Source organism: Neofelis nebulosa, chromosome 9 (genome assembly GCF_028018385.1).
Source record: "Neofelis nebulosa isolate mNeoNeb1 chromosome 9, mNeoNeb1.pri, whole genome shotgun sequence".
Taxonomy (NCBI): Eukaryota; Metazoa; Chordata; class Mammalia; order Carnivora; family Felidae; genus Neofelis; species Neofelis nebulosa.
Genome location: NC_080790.1, coordinates 132,734,435 through 132,749,562, shown reverse-complemented (window position 1 = coordinate 132,749,562; position 15,128 = coordinate 132,734,435). Strand labels below are relative to the sequence as shown.

The 15,128-nt window shown below is 46.3% G+C and overlaps 1 protein-coding gene across 4 annotated transcripts in view; it reads right to left on the bottom strand.

The window, feature by feature from the left end:
• The window catches only part of TSHZ2 (teashirt zinc finger homeobox 2), a 455,675-nt gene that overhangs the window by 142,687 nt on the left and 297,860 nt on the right, over positions 1-15,128 (bottom strand). For 2 of the 4 annotated variants that reach the window (XM_058685994.1, XM_058685997.1), the window contains exon 3: positions 10,124-11,938. The exons of the other annotated variants lie outside the window; for them this stretch is intronic. Coding sequence is in view for 1 of the 2 variants with exons in the window: in XM_058685997.1 (XP_058541980.1) it covers positions 11,934-11,938 (5 nt within the window). In the remaining variant the exon portion in view is untranslated. Of the gene's footprint in view, positions 1-10,123; positions 11,939-15,128 lie in introns of those variants that run through there. 4 annotated transcript variants of the gene reach the window in all.

The following is a 15,128-nucleotide window of genomic DNA, read 5'->3' as shown; positions in this document are numbered from 1 at the left end:
TCCCTTTTGCCAAATGCTTTCTTTTATTTGCTTTCAATGAAGAACTTTGCACACCTTGCTCTGGGATGGGAGTGGGGTGAGAGGGCGGGAGGGAGAATTAATGTCCTCAGATTCTCACATCTGGAGTCCAGAACCCACAGCGCCCTTGAAACACTTCTTGAAGTAGCCGAACAGCAACAGGACGGTCATTCTTTGAATAAAGAGTGGGTTTTGAGCCCTCAGCTCAGAGCAATCATTTCCCGTGATTCCTGAGCTGCCTGGAGAATTTATGAAAAACAAGTGATTTGTATTTTGCTCTATTAGCCATTTTGTGGGATGTTCTAAATGGTCTGCTCTGTCCCACCCATTGGTGAGCAAGCCTTGGTCTTCTCCTCGGGCAGAGACCTGTCATGACCACCAGTCTTTTGCGCCAAGGTCTCGCTATTATAACCACACCCTCTCCTACTGCTGTCTCCCAGTGTGAGGCTTCAGGAATGGAATAATAATACATCTCAAGGCCAGACCCTGAAGCCCTCCCAGCTGCTGAAACATGGCCCTGATTTTTAACCTTGCCCAACAGCGCTCTTGAGTTTACCCACAGCCACGTGGCCTCGCTCTGATAATGGGATGTTTTCTAAGAGAAAAGCAGTAACGTCGAACACCAAGTTGGCAAAATAAAGGAGAATAGAACAGATGTTATGAATAAAATATGTGGGCAGAAAAATATATAAATGATCTGGGGATGCTGACACACTAAAGTCTTTTTAACTGCCCTCCAGGCAAAATACATATTTTTCAAACTCGTAAGTTCTATACATTCGAGGGAAAAAAAAAAAAAAAAAAGATCTCCCCGGGTGACCCAGGGCAGCTAGACATGCATTCGACATGGATCATTCCTAAGTGTCGTTGGCCTTTTGCTAGTACAACATCAATTTCCTGAGCCCTCCGCTTATTTTCGAGCTACACTCGTGGACGCACACACATCACCAGTAAGACGCCCTGCTTTCCCCCCATTTAGAGGTTGACATCAGCTTTCAACACCGCAGAATTACCCTGCAAATCACTGGTCTCACGTATGCACAGACCGAGCGTGAACTCTGCGAGAGAACAAGGCCTGAAATCAACATTTTCCCGAACTTGCCCTTCTTAGGTCAAAGACAAAAGGCAAAAGCCAACAAGAGGCTTGAACGCTGTGTCTGTCTGTCTTCCCAGAGAACCTCAAATAGCCTTCTAAATGGAGATCAAACATGACTCCCCACTACATGTGTCATTTACTCTCTCTCTTTTTTTTTTTCCATCTGATAAATATTCATGATGCATCGGGCACTTTGCTAGGCTCTTGGCCAGATGAAGCCGTCTGCCTTCGAGGCGCCCATTGTGTTGCGGGAGAGGCCATCTCTGCAGACACACAACTGTTAGGACGCGCTGTATTTAAGACCCATGATTAACGGCGATTTTCTCTTCCCTTCCCACCCTCTCTGTCCACTGAGAGAGGAAATAGTCTCTGATAGCTTTAGAAACATGGGTCAACTCTGGCCGCAAAGAGTCCGGGTTCTTCTCAACCAGTAGCACTCGGGGCACCTGGGTGGCTCAAGTCGGTTAAGCCTCTGACTCTTGACTCCGGCTCGGGTCATGATCTCGCTGTTTGTGAGTTCGAGCCCCGCGTCGGGCTCTGTGCTGGTGGTGAGGAGCCTGCCTGGGATTCTCTCTCTGCGTCTCTCTGCCCCTCACCTCTTTCTGCCCCTCTCACAAAGTAAATAAATAAATCAATTCTTTTTGGAAAAGTGAACAATTCCCACGTCCAGGCCTGCTCTTAGAGATTCCCCTTCAGACGGTCCCGGCTTCAGCACGTTGGAAAAGCTCCCCAGGTGACACTCAAGTGCAACCAGGACTGAGAAACAGTCTGTAGGCGATTAAGTACTAACGGCCTGGAGAAGGGGCCGAGGGGAGCCTGCAGGGTCCACACAGAGCTGCTATTGCGTGCTGGCCTTGGCCCCTAGAAGACCACCCAAGTGCAACCCTGTGGATGGGGGGGGTTTTCTTGATGGCTCTCCAGCTCAAAAAGGAGAGGGTCAGCTCTTTAGCGTTTGGGACCGAAACAGAAGGAAGAAGAGGCAGGGAAGGGAAGGTGGTAAGAGTTCAGGGTTCCAGAAGAGGTTTAGCAATCAGGCTGCAGCCTGGGAGGGGGCAGGGGCGGGGTTGGGGGGGGGGAGCTCGGCAGCACCGGACTGGATTCTGGTAACTCCACGCGCCTCGGAGGGGTAACCCTCGGTCCCGCTTTGCTCGTGTGGCGGTAGGCGTGGCCGGGATTTCTCTGGTTTAGCCCTGAAAGTCCTGTGTCCTGGGAAACCTCGTAGTCCCGGACAAACCCAGTTTGTGGCGGTAATTACTACTTCTTAGGGTTGTCCTGAGGACAAACCTTTGTTATGTAAAATGCTTAGCGTGGTGCTTGGCAGAGTATCAGTATCCAATAAATGACAGTGATTATTATCAGTAGGTCTGGCATAAGGGAGGCTTTTTTCTTTTTTTTTCTTTTGGGTTCTATTGAATGCAGCGAGCCCATGCAGTACCTGGCACACAGTAGGCACACAATAAATATTAATAAAATGCACGCTTCTCCGAGCCACGGATTTCATTACCCAAATTAGAAAGCTTCTCCCTTCTTAATTACGAGGGCAATGCTTTCAAACTGTTTAATGACATCTTGTTTTGTAGCCTGCTTAATAAATCTTTGCTGCCAACGGCAAGCTCCTTGTGTCGGCAAATCATCTAAATATTTAACTGATTTTTTTTCTTTCTCCCCGAGGTTTCTTGCAGACTCTTGGCATCGCGTGGCTGATAGGCAGAGAGAGTCAATCGCAAGAAATCGGCCACTTCCAATCTATAAATCTCGGGTCTTTCTTTCTCTGGGGTGGCTGGTCCTACCGGGTTGCTGGTGACTTCCTCACTTCGGGGGCTGGACTGTCCGCCTCATGTCCATCTAGGTGTGGCTGAGTACCCATTTCTGGCAAATGAGATGCTAATGGGATTCTTCCAAAGGGAGGAGGGGTGGTCCACGGAAGGGTCCCCTTTTCTGGCGGAGACGGGCGGAGGAGCTTGGTGGTGCCTTTCCCCGTGTTCTTGCCCTTGTGCACAGTTGCGACGCTCACAGAGCAAGGGTGGCTCCAAGCACGAGGAGAAGGCCATGAGAGCCACAGAGACCCTGAAGTTGGTGCCGCAGCAGACCCTTGGGACTGACTGCCTTGCTAAGTGACAAACAACAGCTTCTGTTTAAGCCTCGTGAGGACGGGATCCTCTGCTACTTGGCGGCCAAACTCATGGCTATAGGGTGTCGATGTGGCGTCCGGGAGGAGCCAGAGCTTGAGATTAAACCCTGTTCGAGGTGAGACATTTGAGGCATCCCCTTGGGGCCCACCCGAAGCCAGAGCTGAAAGCGTGGGAGCAGGCGGGGGGGGGGGGGGGGGAGGGGTGGGGTGGGGGGGAGCTGATGGGGGCCTGCAATTTGCGAAGGAGTGTTTCTCAGGTGTCTGCTGGATCTTTTCTGTCTGCGGTGGTTTGGGGTGTCCCAGGGCAGGTGCTCGGCTACCCAGAAAGCCAAATGACCGTTGCACCAGGAAGGAAGGCAAGAAATGAACCTTCGTCATTCAAAACCGGGGCAGACTGTGGCCTTCTGGGGGGAGGGTGGGGGGAGGCAGAGCCTAATTTACACAGTGTCATCGCCTCCCTTTTTGTTACCCAGACGGAGGGGGCGGGGCAGAAACAAACAAGGTCCCGGAGGTGTTACGGGCATTGGAAAAAATTCACTAACATCTTTGCTTGTGCAAATACAGTTGAAGGCTGACTTTAGGTTTGGGGCCAAGAATGTTCTAGATCTGCAAAATGATGACAGAAGTCTGTTTTGTTTTGCTTTTTCCGCAGAGCAGGGAGACGGTGAGGAGCAGAAACAAGGCAAGAGGGACTTTTCAGTTATTTACAAATATCATATAGGTCCCGAGCAGGATGCTGTTATGGCATGGCTATATGTGTGATGCTTATAGGGAGCACTCCCCAGCGAAATATCACATTATTTGCTCTAATCACCTTCACCCTTGATTGAAAAACTGCAAGACTGTGTTGTTTGTCTTATAACATGTCGAGATGTAGGAAACAGGCAATCGTTCTGGAGAAAGCACTGTGCCCACTTAGGTCAACACCAGGGACGTGATGGTGGAGCTCACTACAAAGAGAAGTGAAAAGCAATACAGTAGGAACAAAATTAATAACGGCAGGCATTTATTGAGCACTTACTGCACAGCAAGACTTATTCAAAGTGCTTAAAAGTTTAACCTATTTAATCCCAACCACAAGCCTATAAAGTAGGACCTGGTTCCCCCATTTCACAGATGTGGTAACCTGAGGGAGCACGGAGGTCTCTCAGCAGTTCCTTCTAGGCAATATGATTCCAGCATTTAGCTCTTCATCACGACCCCATATTGCCTCCCTATTGTAGCCGGAAGTGACAAAAATAAAGTTTCTGGGAAACTCCCGGGGGTTTTAAGAGGGCTCTGGGTTTCCAGAGGGTGTGGAAGTCTGAGCGTTGCTCAGCTGACTGAAAAAAATGTCACTCGATTGACTACTTTAGGTAACAGCTGCCTGAGACTTGACTCAAGCTTTACGGAAAAACGCAGTTGGCCTCAGCGTTGGTTTAAACCATTTTCCAGTTTCGCTGTGGGAGATGAAAATATAAAACAGCTTCCAATTTTGCCTAAAATCAAATGAAGTCTTTTTAAAATTAAAAGATGGGTTTTAAGGGAAATATTTGTCTACTGAAACACGGTTTCTGTAATTAAGCAATTAAGCCTCAACAAGACAGACCTCATCATTGCTTAAAGGTCATTTAAAATTCAAAGAGGACGCCCAACTCAGCCAAGGGCGGTAAATCAGCCCTTCTCTGTGGGTGTCTAAAGGTCTGAATTTTCTTCAACCGCACATGCAGGTTTGGGTATTTAAATATTTGGGCTGTTGCCTAGGTATGTCCAAGAAAAAGAAATCTTTGTTGCATCTTTTGGCTAATCAAAACGCAGCCCTGCATTTGATGATTATTTTATAAGTGAGGTACATGTTGTAGGGGGGATGGAAGAACAGGAAGCGTTCTGGCTCCCTCTTCCCACTGCAGTGGCCGGACGCCATTTGCTTCTGACTCTGCTACCACCGCCTGGGTGTGGAGGGTGTGGTTTCCAATAACGACATTGCTGCTATTTTGAGTAATGAGATGGGGTTCCTCACAGCAAGAGGTAGATTTTACTGGGCTCATTTAAATTTTATGGAAATGAGTATTTATTAGTTGACATCCAACTGAAGCCCCTCTCGAAGGTTTGCCTTTCTTAGCGGCTAAGGGATGGTGTCTCTGAAGGATTAGTCTCCTTACTCCTTTCTTGCTAATATGGCACTGTCTCCACTTAGTTGCCAGTGGGGCTGATGTTTTCCTGGAGCCTAATCCTAGGAAAGGCGAAGAAGGACTTGGGAGACACCAGTAACATCCACTCTCCCACCCAGCACCCCAGCACTGTTGGAAAGACAATGACTTAGCCGTTGAGGCAGCAAAGACCATTTATTTTCAAGGATTGTGTTTGCCACGGGATAAGACAGACCGACTTTCCTCTAATTTTTTTTGCATTCACCAAACAATTGTAATTAGTCATGAAAGAAGTTCTATGGAACCAGATTTTTTTTTTACATATTGAGAGAGAGAGGGAGAAAGAGAGAGAGAGAGAGAAAGTGTGCACAAGTGGGGGGAAGGGCACAGAGAGAGAGAGAGAGAGAGAATCCCAAGCAGGTTCTGCACTGTCATTGCAGAGCCTGATGTGGGTTTCAAACCCATGAACTGTGAGGTCATGACCTGGGCTGAAATCAAGAGTCGGATGCTTAGCAGACTGAACCACCCAGGCATCCCAAAACCAGATTCTGTAGAGACCAAGATGGGTCTTGGAACCATCTAGATTATTGTAGAGAATTTTGCAAGGCTCTTCTCTCCTCCTGGCAATTTCCGCACAATCTCCGCAGCGCTTTGCCATCATTAGGCAAAAACCAAGCACGGGGGGCTTCCCCACGTGTTTCTGCTGTCCTCCTTCCCCTCAATAATGTTTACAAATTGAAGACACGGCTGAAACGTGGCAGTGTCATCCGTCACTTGCATCACACAGAATGGCAGGTAAACAGGAAAATCTGGACTGGCCTGGAGAATGAGCCAACACACATAAATTACAAATAAAAAAAAAAAAAATTAACAGACACCAATCTGCTCCCCAGCACCATTTGCCAGCATTGAAATCTCTATGGTAACTGAACTCCTCCTGGCCTCCCTGGGTAGTCAACCAGTGGATTTTCTCCCCCTTTTCCTTTTGAAGGAAAAGTTCTCAAAACCGACTTAAATATTATGATAGGTCTCATCTCCGAGTACTAAATGAGAGACGGATTCGTGTTGGCTGGGGGGTGCCTTTTCAAACGTATACTTTTCTTCCCTCAAATGGCACCGCCACAAAGGTGTATTTTCTCCTAATAAAAGGTTCTTCTTAAAAAAAAATCTGGATGTCGGGGGTTGAAAGTGACACTGCTTTTCGGGATGACTGGATGAAAGTTGCCAAGCAACTAAGGAATGATGGGAAGGGAAGGGGCACCCTCTGAACAGAACATCACCTTTTGCAAACGCTTATCTGTTGTTTGTGAGGTGCCATCGGCTCTCTCGTACTGTCCTGTTTCTGTGGCACTCGAGGTGTCCTACAGGTATAAATATTCAAGCCTCTGTTTTACCTGGGGGATGGGCAGAGACTAACATTTATTGAGAATTTACTACTGCATCCTGAGAATATCGTTACTGAATGTAAAAAGAAAAGATTTTATTTGTAAGTAATCTCTCAACCCAGCATGGGGCTCGAACTCACAAAATCGAGATCAAGAGTCGAGGGTTCCACCGACCGAGCCAGTCAGGTGCCCCTATCGTTACCAATCTTTTTTTTTTTTTAATAGGTTTTATGCCCAGAGCAGAGCCCAACATGGGGCTTGAACTCATGACCCTGGGATCAAGACTTGAGCTGGGATCAAGAGACAAATGTTTAACTGACTGAGCAAGCCAGGCACCGCATCGTTACTGAATTTTTAATATTCCTGGAAAACCAGCAGGATAGGTATTTTTTAATCTTCATTTTATAGTTGAGGAAAATAAGACTCAGAGAGGGTAAGGGGCCTGCTGGAGGTCACACAGTCATTGACAAAGAATTTGAAATCTGTCTCATTGATTTTGAAGTGCATATTCTATCGGCTATGTGACATTGTTTCTGATATTTACTTCTTTTTCTCTTGGGAATCACTGTCTACAGTTCCTGGTACCCTTAGGGCTGTGTCATCCACAAAAACAAATCCACTATGCCTTCCTCCCGGGATATAATGAGGACAAATGCCTACTCTTGACCCCTTCTCTCCTTGTCTTTTTTTGCAAATCCCCAAGGAGAACTGGCTTATGGTTTCAGCCGTTAGACTCTCAGCCGCGTACTTGAAATTAGAACGTTTGCCCAGCTAATGACGTTGACTGACGTGTTGAGCTGATTTGAGGCTAATTATGTTCATTCACTCACCAAAATCATACCGACACAGGCAGGTGCCACTCATTTTAAGAGAAAAAGAAGACGGGGCCGGGGCCGGGGGGAGGAATAACTCGTATCTTACATAGGAGGGATCAAAAAGTAGGAAGTTTCAGATTAATGAAAGAGAGAAGAAGAAGAAAAGAAAGAAAACAGGAACACTTCAAATCTTTTGTCAAGAAAATCTCTTCCAGGTGAGCATCAAACGTTGCCTTTCTCAAGAAGTTTGAGTAACTGCCATTAGGGTAGGAAAATGAAAAGGCACTGGAACAGAACAAGATGTCCTGAGTGATTTTATGATATTTCTGACCTTAAAAGGCCTACATTGGGAGGTAAGTGCTTTAGTGATTTTGCGGATCCTGAATCGGTACTGACTTGAAGGCCTCTTGAACACAACCTGAGGCTTGACATTTGCTATGCCTTTTTCCCAACCCCCCCCCCCCAAAGATCATTATGAAACAATGCCACAGAATCTTCCAAAATGTGCAAGTCTGGGGGAAGGTACTAAAACAGGTAGTGAGGGTTCGCTGGGGGCTGCACTTAATGAAAATCTGAAAATTGCTGGCTTTGTTGTCGAGAGAAATACACACTTGATTCGCAAGAGTCTTTGGCACGTCTGTGTGTGTGGCTGGGTTGTAGCCATCCTCCCCTGGCAGGGAATTAGATGAACAGCACGGAGGAAGTAAAGAAGATAAACCCTGGAGAGGAAAACACGCTTGAGTTTCATTTTTAAATTCTATTTTATTTTACTTTTTAAGTTTTCCAAGTTTTCAAGAATAAAAATAAGCAATCACATCGGGCAACGTGTCATCGTCTGATGAGCTCGGTAGATCGTTGAGAAGCCGGTGAACTCTGGAATCTGGGGATTACGGTGCAAGGATTAAGTTGTCCAAGGACGAACTCTCAAATTGTAGTCGCTTAATTGAATCCTCTGATGTTTACCAGCAAATAAGGACATGCGGCCAAAATTCAAGCTTCGGTGTTGAGAGCTTGCTTGCTACATTGAGCCAAAGGCCAAAGACGACTTCTCCTAAATTAAGTTTTTTAAAGGGAATCAGATCCACGATATCTATGTGGGATGTATTTTTATGTGGGATTTGCGTATAATAGTTATATAGAACTTAATGCCTTATGTGGAAAGCCAAGGAGTCATTATAATTTTTTTTTGTTTTGATAGAGAAAGAGAGACAGAGAATGGGCTTGGGGGGGGGGGGTGCAGAGGAAGGGGGAACAAGGGATCCGAAGTGGGCTCTGTCTGTGTTGACAGCAGAGAGCCTGATGCAGGGCTCGAACTCATGAACCGTTGAGATCATGACCTGAGCCGAAGCTGGATGCTTAACCGGCTGAGCCACCAGGTGCCCTATAACTTAAGGGGAAATAGCAGTTCAAGTTAGTGGACGTATGATCTTGAGAGGAGGGATTTGAATTCTTTGATTAGCTGCTTTCACTTTTGCTTGATCCCATTAGTATGACTATTTCAAGTTGAGTTCAAACACTGCAGTTCTGTCATAAAATAGGGCATGGCAGATCTCTTTAAGGGACCAGATGGGGTACAGGTAGCTGTCCATCATCTTTTCAGTTGGGGGCTTGCCCAGGAATAAGTTGATGCCCAGGCTCCACACTTCCTTGCCCACCCCGGGAGTTCACAGGTGTTAGGAGACTCTTAGAGCCTGTTTATAAGCCAGAAACTGACTCCCACAAAGTCTCTGGGGATATATAGGCTCTCATCTTGACAGAGGCTCATCATGCACGTCTCAAGAATGAGACAAAAGTTGGGGCGCCTGGGTGAGCGTCCGACTTAGGCTCAGGTCAGGTCACGATCTCATGGTTCATGGGTTCAAGCCCCGTGTTGGGCTCTGTGCTGACGGCTCGGAGCCTGGAGCCTGCTTCGGATTCTGTGTCTCCCTCTCTCTCTGCCCCTGCCCCACTCACACGCCGTCTCTCTCTCAAAAATAAATGAACATTAAACAAGAAAATTAGAAAAAGAAAGGAGACAAAAGTAAGTGCTGGACAGGAGCAATCCTTTTTAAGGACTAAAACATGCAATTTATTTCTTTGGCGTTAAGCAAAGAGAGGCTGGATTCTGAGCTGCATTACTCCACTGTTCTCCTCACTCAGTAGTGTCGGGACATTAGTCCGACGCCTTCTCCCTGGGGCTCACACCTCTTGGATGCCTTTCTGTGTCCTCCCTCTTGGCAGCCTGCATGACCCTGTACTCAGATGTCTGCCCCGCTCTCAACCTCACCCTCTTCACCCCAACTCTTGCCCCATTTTCTGTTTCCCCAGCAAGCCAAGCCCTTTCTTGTATCAGAAACCTGCTTTTGGGGCGCTTGGGTGGCTCAGTTGGTTAGGCGTCCGACTTCGGCCCAGGTCATGATCTCACAGTCCGTGAGTTCGAGCCCCGCGTCGGGCTCTGTGCTGACAGCTCAGGGCCTGGAGCCTGTGTCCGATTCTGTGTCTCCCTCTCTCTCTGCCCCTCCCCAGCTCGTGCTCTGTCTCTCTCTGTCTCTGTCAAAAATAAATAAACTTAAAAAAAAAAAAGAAACCTGCTTTTGCCTTTGCCTGCCACATTCCTTCCCCAGATCTCTGAAGCTAGTGCTTTCTAATTGCTTGTGTCTCAGCCAAAGTCTCACCTCTTCAGATGCTCCCTTGATGACCCTATGAAGGCAGCCACACCCTAATCCATGCCACTTACTAATTCCCGATCATGGCGATGCCTGACATCCTTCACGGCACCCCCAGAAACGATCTTGTGCTTTTTTGTTCGTGTGTTGCTTTTTCTGCCTCTTTCCTCTAGAACGTAAGGACCGTGAGAGCTCATTTTGTTTACTTTTGATGTCCTGCTGCACAGCAGAGTACCCGGCATATGGTGGGTTCTCAAAAAAAAAAACCCCAAAAAACCCTTGTCTCTCTGAATGTATAAAAGATCTCTTGATTGGAAGAAAAGGGGGTGAGGTTGCAGACTTGGGGTTGTGAACGACACTCGAAGGAGGAAGACCACGCATGATATGACTGTGGTGGCAAGAGGCTGGAGAAACAGAGCCCGAGCCCCATTCACCTAAGACATTCCTTTATGGCTACATGATTTCTCCAACTTGCCTATCTTGGAAGAAAAGAACAAGAATTAGGGTTAACGTTTTGTGCAAGGTCATTGCCAATCCTCTCATATAGGTAAGAAGCCATTAAATTCTACAGTAGACGATCCAGGGTTGATGGATGTTTAAATAGGTCACACGATAATTCCAAACAGTATTTAGTGTTTTCAGTGTGTCGGGCACAGATCTGATGAGAACATTTACCCCACACAACAGCCTTAGGGAGTAGATCCTGTTTCTGTCTCCGTTTGATAGGTGAGTGAACAGGGGCTTGGATAAGTTACGTCTGGCTCAAGGGACACAGTTAATAAGTAATGGAATCTAGGTTCAAACTCAGTTATTGAAACTGGGACTCCTTGGCAATGACTTGCCCAAATAATACTGTGGTCAACAGATTAGAGATCGTATCAAGGTTCCGTGGCTTTTTTCATTGAATTATTTTGCCCTAAAGTTTCTGGATTTGAGGTTTTTATCATTCACTGTGAATTTATTTCCTGACATTATTCCTATTTTTTTTTACTATTTTTTTTAACCTTTATTCATTTTTGAAAGACAGAGAGAGACAGAGTGCAAACGGGGGAGGGCCAGAGAGAGAGGAAGACACAGAATCGGAAGCAGGCTCCAGGCTCCGAGCTCTCAGCACACAGACCGACACAGGGCTGTAACTCATGGACCGCAAGATCATGACCTGAGCCGAAGTCAGACGCTTAACCGACAGAGCCACCCAAGCGCCCCAACTATTGCTGTTTCTTAAAGTACACTGAATTCTATTGTACTGGGAGGAGATTATAAGAACATGGTAACTCTTGAGATAAGTTGATACGAACTGCCAGTATCGCTAAATCATTAGGGGTCATAGGACGGGGTGTTACAGAGGGGATGTCAATGTCACGTGCCTTTTTCTGTCTTGGAGTTGTCTGGAGTTGTCCCAAATGGATTGGGAATCTAAGACCCTGCATTTCCTTTGAGTGAATCATTTCCTCTCTGTGCTTTATTTTTCTCATATGTCTAATAAGCAGACTCTGAAGTCCGTTTTGCGGTGGGGTCCCTGGCCTTGTGGAAATTCTCATTTACTTTGCTTGGGGGAAAAATCCAAAGTTTGCATGAGAAACGTGAGTGACTGCAAAACTTGCAATTGCCTTGAACAGGGAAGACAGAAGAGTTGTATGTCTGTGTTGGTATCGCTGTAGCCTTAACCTTGGGCCAGGAATATAAAGGAATATCTAGGAAGATGGCTTTCACCTTAGACTGAGTTATGATAAAGGGCAAAGGTAGTTCAGAGCCCAAGTTTTCAGAAACAGGGAGTGTGGGAGGGAAGGACTGGAGAGGAGCTTTCCCTGGAAGTGCTAACCCAGTGGCCCCGTTGTTTATAGAGCTCCTTGCCCCACTGGGGGTACTGATCCATGTGGGAGATAACGACCCAGTGCTTCATTGGAAGGAGCTTAATTCTTAAATACTGCAGGCACATCGCATGTTGGGCGACGCTGCTATCTGATAGATTGTAGTCTTTTAATCATAAAACTTTACAGCAACTAAACTACATGATCACACCATTCCTATAACATACACTGACGTCTGATCTTTTCCTTGAGTCCGGAGGTGGGCTGCTCAGCATGGGGAGGCTTTGAGCCAATTCCAAATTCCCTAACGAGACATCAATCTCTGGACTTCAGAGGAGATGTGAACCCAGACCTCGATCTGAAGAACTTAGGAAGAAAGCGGACCATTTTTTTTTTTTTTAATTTGGAGAGGGGACATCTGGATAATGAGAACTGGCTTGAGAGGAGAAGCAGTCCTCAAGAATAATATCCATCAAACTACTTGGAGTTTTTTTTGCAGTCATCACAGAACTGGGTGGGAATGAATCCTGCAGCCCGATGATAACTAAGTGTGGGGTGCCTAACAGCATTGGGTGTGTGTGAGAAGCCTTAGGAGGTGCATCAAATCAGCAGTAAAAAAGCAGAAATATGAAAGGCAGCTCTGTTTTAGATTTTCTTCTAACTCCTTCCTGAGAAGAAAGTCTCAGTTCAAGTCTCAAGTTCAAGGATTTAACCCCTCACTAACACTTTCTAACCTTTATCACAGCAAAGGCTGAACAGAGCTCAGCTTCAAGACTTAGGCAGGCGTCAGGGTCCGGGCAGATGTCAGATGTAACAACATTGTTTAGTTGTCTTTCTGTCTGTCTATCTACTTTTTTTTTCTTCCTTGCCATTAGCTCCTTGTTTGGGCAAGTGATATGGGTTTTCAGTTGAGGCTAGTGATTAATTAAATCTCCTCTTGGGGAGCCTGGGTGGCTCAATCGGTTGAGCTTCCGACTTTGGCTCAGATCACGATCTCATGGTCTGTGAGTTCGAGCCCCGTGTTGGGCTCTGTGATGACAGCTCTGAGCCTGGATGGAGTCTGCTTTGGATTCTGTGTCTCCCTCTCTCTCTGACCCTCCCCCATTAGTGCTCTGTCTCTCTCTGTCTCAAAAATAAAATAAAACATTAAAAAAAATTAAAATCTCGTCTATAATAAAAGTGTGTACATTAAGTAAATAAGAGCCCAAGGGGGTATGCAGATATGGCAAAAAGTATGAATTTCCCTTGAGTGAAGTTAGGGAAACACTGCTTCATGATGATAATAGCTCACACACTCTTTTTTCTTTAGTGTCAGCCAGGATACATTGTAAACCCTTAATATATGTATTAACTCACTGAACTTTCTTGACTACACCTCGATGTAGGTCTGTTTATTTATTTATTCTAAGTTTACTTATTTATTTTGAGAGAGAGACAGCCTGAGTGGGGGAGGGTCAGAGAGAGAAGGCGGGGGGAGAGAGAGAGAGAGAGAGAGAGAGAGAGAGAGAGAGAGAGAATCCCAAGCAGGTTCTGTGCTGTCAGTGCCAAACCCAAAGTGGGGCTTGAACCTATGAACCATGAGATCACGACCTGAGCCAAAAGAGTCAGACACTTACTGACTGAACAACCTAGGCCCCCTGATGTAGGTCTTATTAATTATTATGCACATTCTTATGGGAAAAACAGAGACACCGAGAGCCTACGTGGTTTACCCAGGACTCATGCCCGGCGGGATGCAGGGACAAGATGTAGTCTGGAGGATTTTGAACGGCAGAACACAACACGTTCATAACTATGGTGCTGCCCTGCCAGCCAGAGGTCTGGCTATGCCTGTGAATGGACATGATCTGTGACCTTTAGTGTCAGTCTATGGATTTGGGTCGGCAAACTATTCACCAAGCATTTCTATTCGCATATGGAGGAACGGGGACAAGCCCAAACCCAGTGACGAAGCAGAAGGGTGCTACATGGAAGATGCCAAGCTTCTAGTCTGAGTATTGCATTCTCCAGGATCACAGAGAGGGCTGAGCAAACAGTCTAGCAAATCGAAGAGAATGCCCCACTGGAACCTCAAGGAACAGAGATGACTGGCGTCTTTATGCAACCAATGTGGCTTCGCTGAAGGAAGACTTTCTATTGCCTTCGCCTCTAAGACATGATGGAAATCCCGCTTTTCAAAGGTAAACTTCAGCAAGAAGGGCTAAAAACAGGGGATAATTGAAGATTCCTCACAAAAAGGATTAGAGGATTGGGAGCTAAAAGATAAAAAGGATTTAAACCCAAGAGACTCTCAGAACCTCTTGATGGGCTGAATGTTTCACTGAGCTGGTGAGTTTCCAGACCTCTCCCAAGTCAACAGCTTCTAAATGAGAATTAGCCCCAGGAAGTGAGAAGCGCCTGAAAACTCAAGAAAAACATAGTTAGGAAAGAACCAAAAATTATGACTCCATTGTGTAAGTTTTGCCTAGCAAGAGTTCATTCTCTGGGTTTTGACTTGATTTTCATAAAATTACTCTTTTTTTTCTTTTTTTTTTTTAAATGAGCTTGTAACCTTCCAAAGCAGTTGATGTAGATTATTTCATTGGATCTTTAGAGTAATGTGAAAAGAGGCAGGGAACGTATTTTCTTACTATTTTTAAGTTAATGAAATCGAGGCAGAGGCATTAGGGATCTAGCGAGCTAACAGAGTCCCTGCTAGTAATCGTGCTACTGAGTGGAAGTCCACACAGGGCTAGACACGGTGCTAGCTGCTTTCCCACGTTTTGGCATTAATCCTTCGGACAAACCTCGAGGTAGATACTCGCCTTATGCCCAGTCTCTGGAGGCGAGAGAGACTAACAGACTTCCCAGCACACCGAGACCCAGCTTGTCCCCGCTCACAGGAGCTCACGAGAGCTGTCTTGACTGAGACCCAGCTTGTCCCAGCTCACAGGAGCTCACGAGAGCTGTCTTGACTGAGACCCAGCTTGGCCCAGCTCATAGGAGCTCACAAGAACTGTCTTGGCACATCTCGTCCCGAAGTAAGAGAACTTACAGCACAGAAATCGGTAAACCCTACAGATCAAGGCTTGTTTTCCTCGGAAAGCCAGCCATTAAAC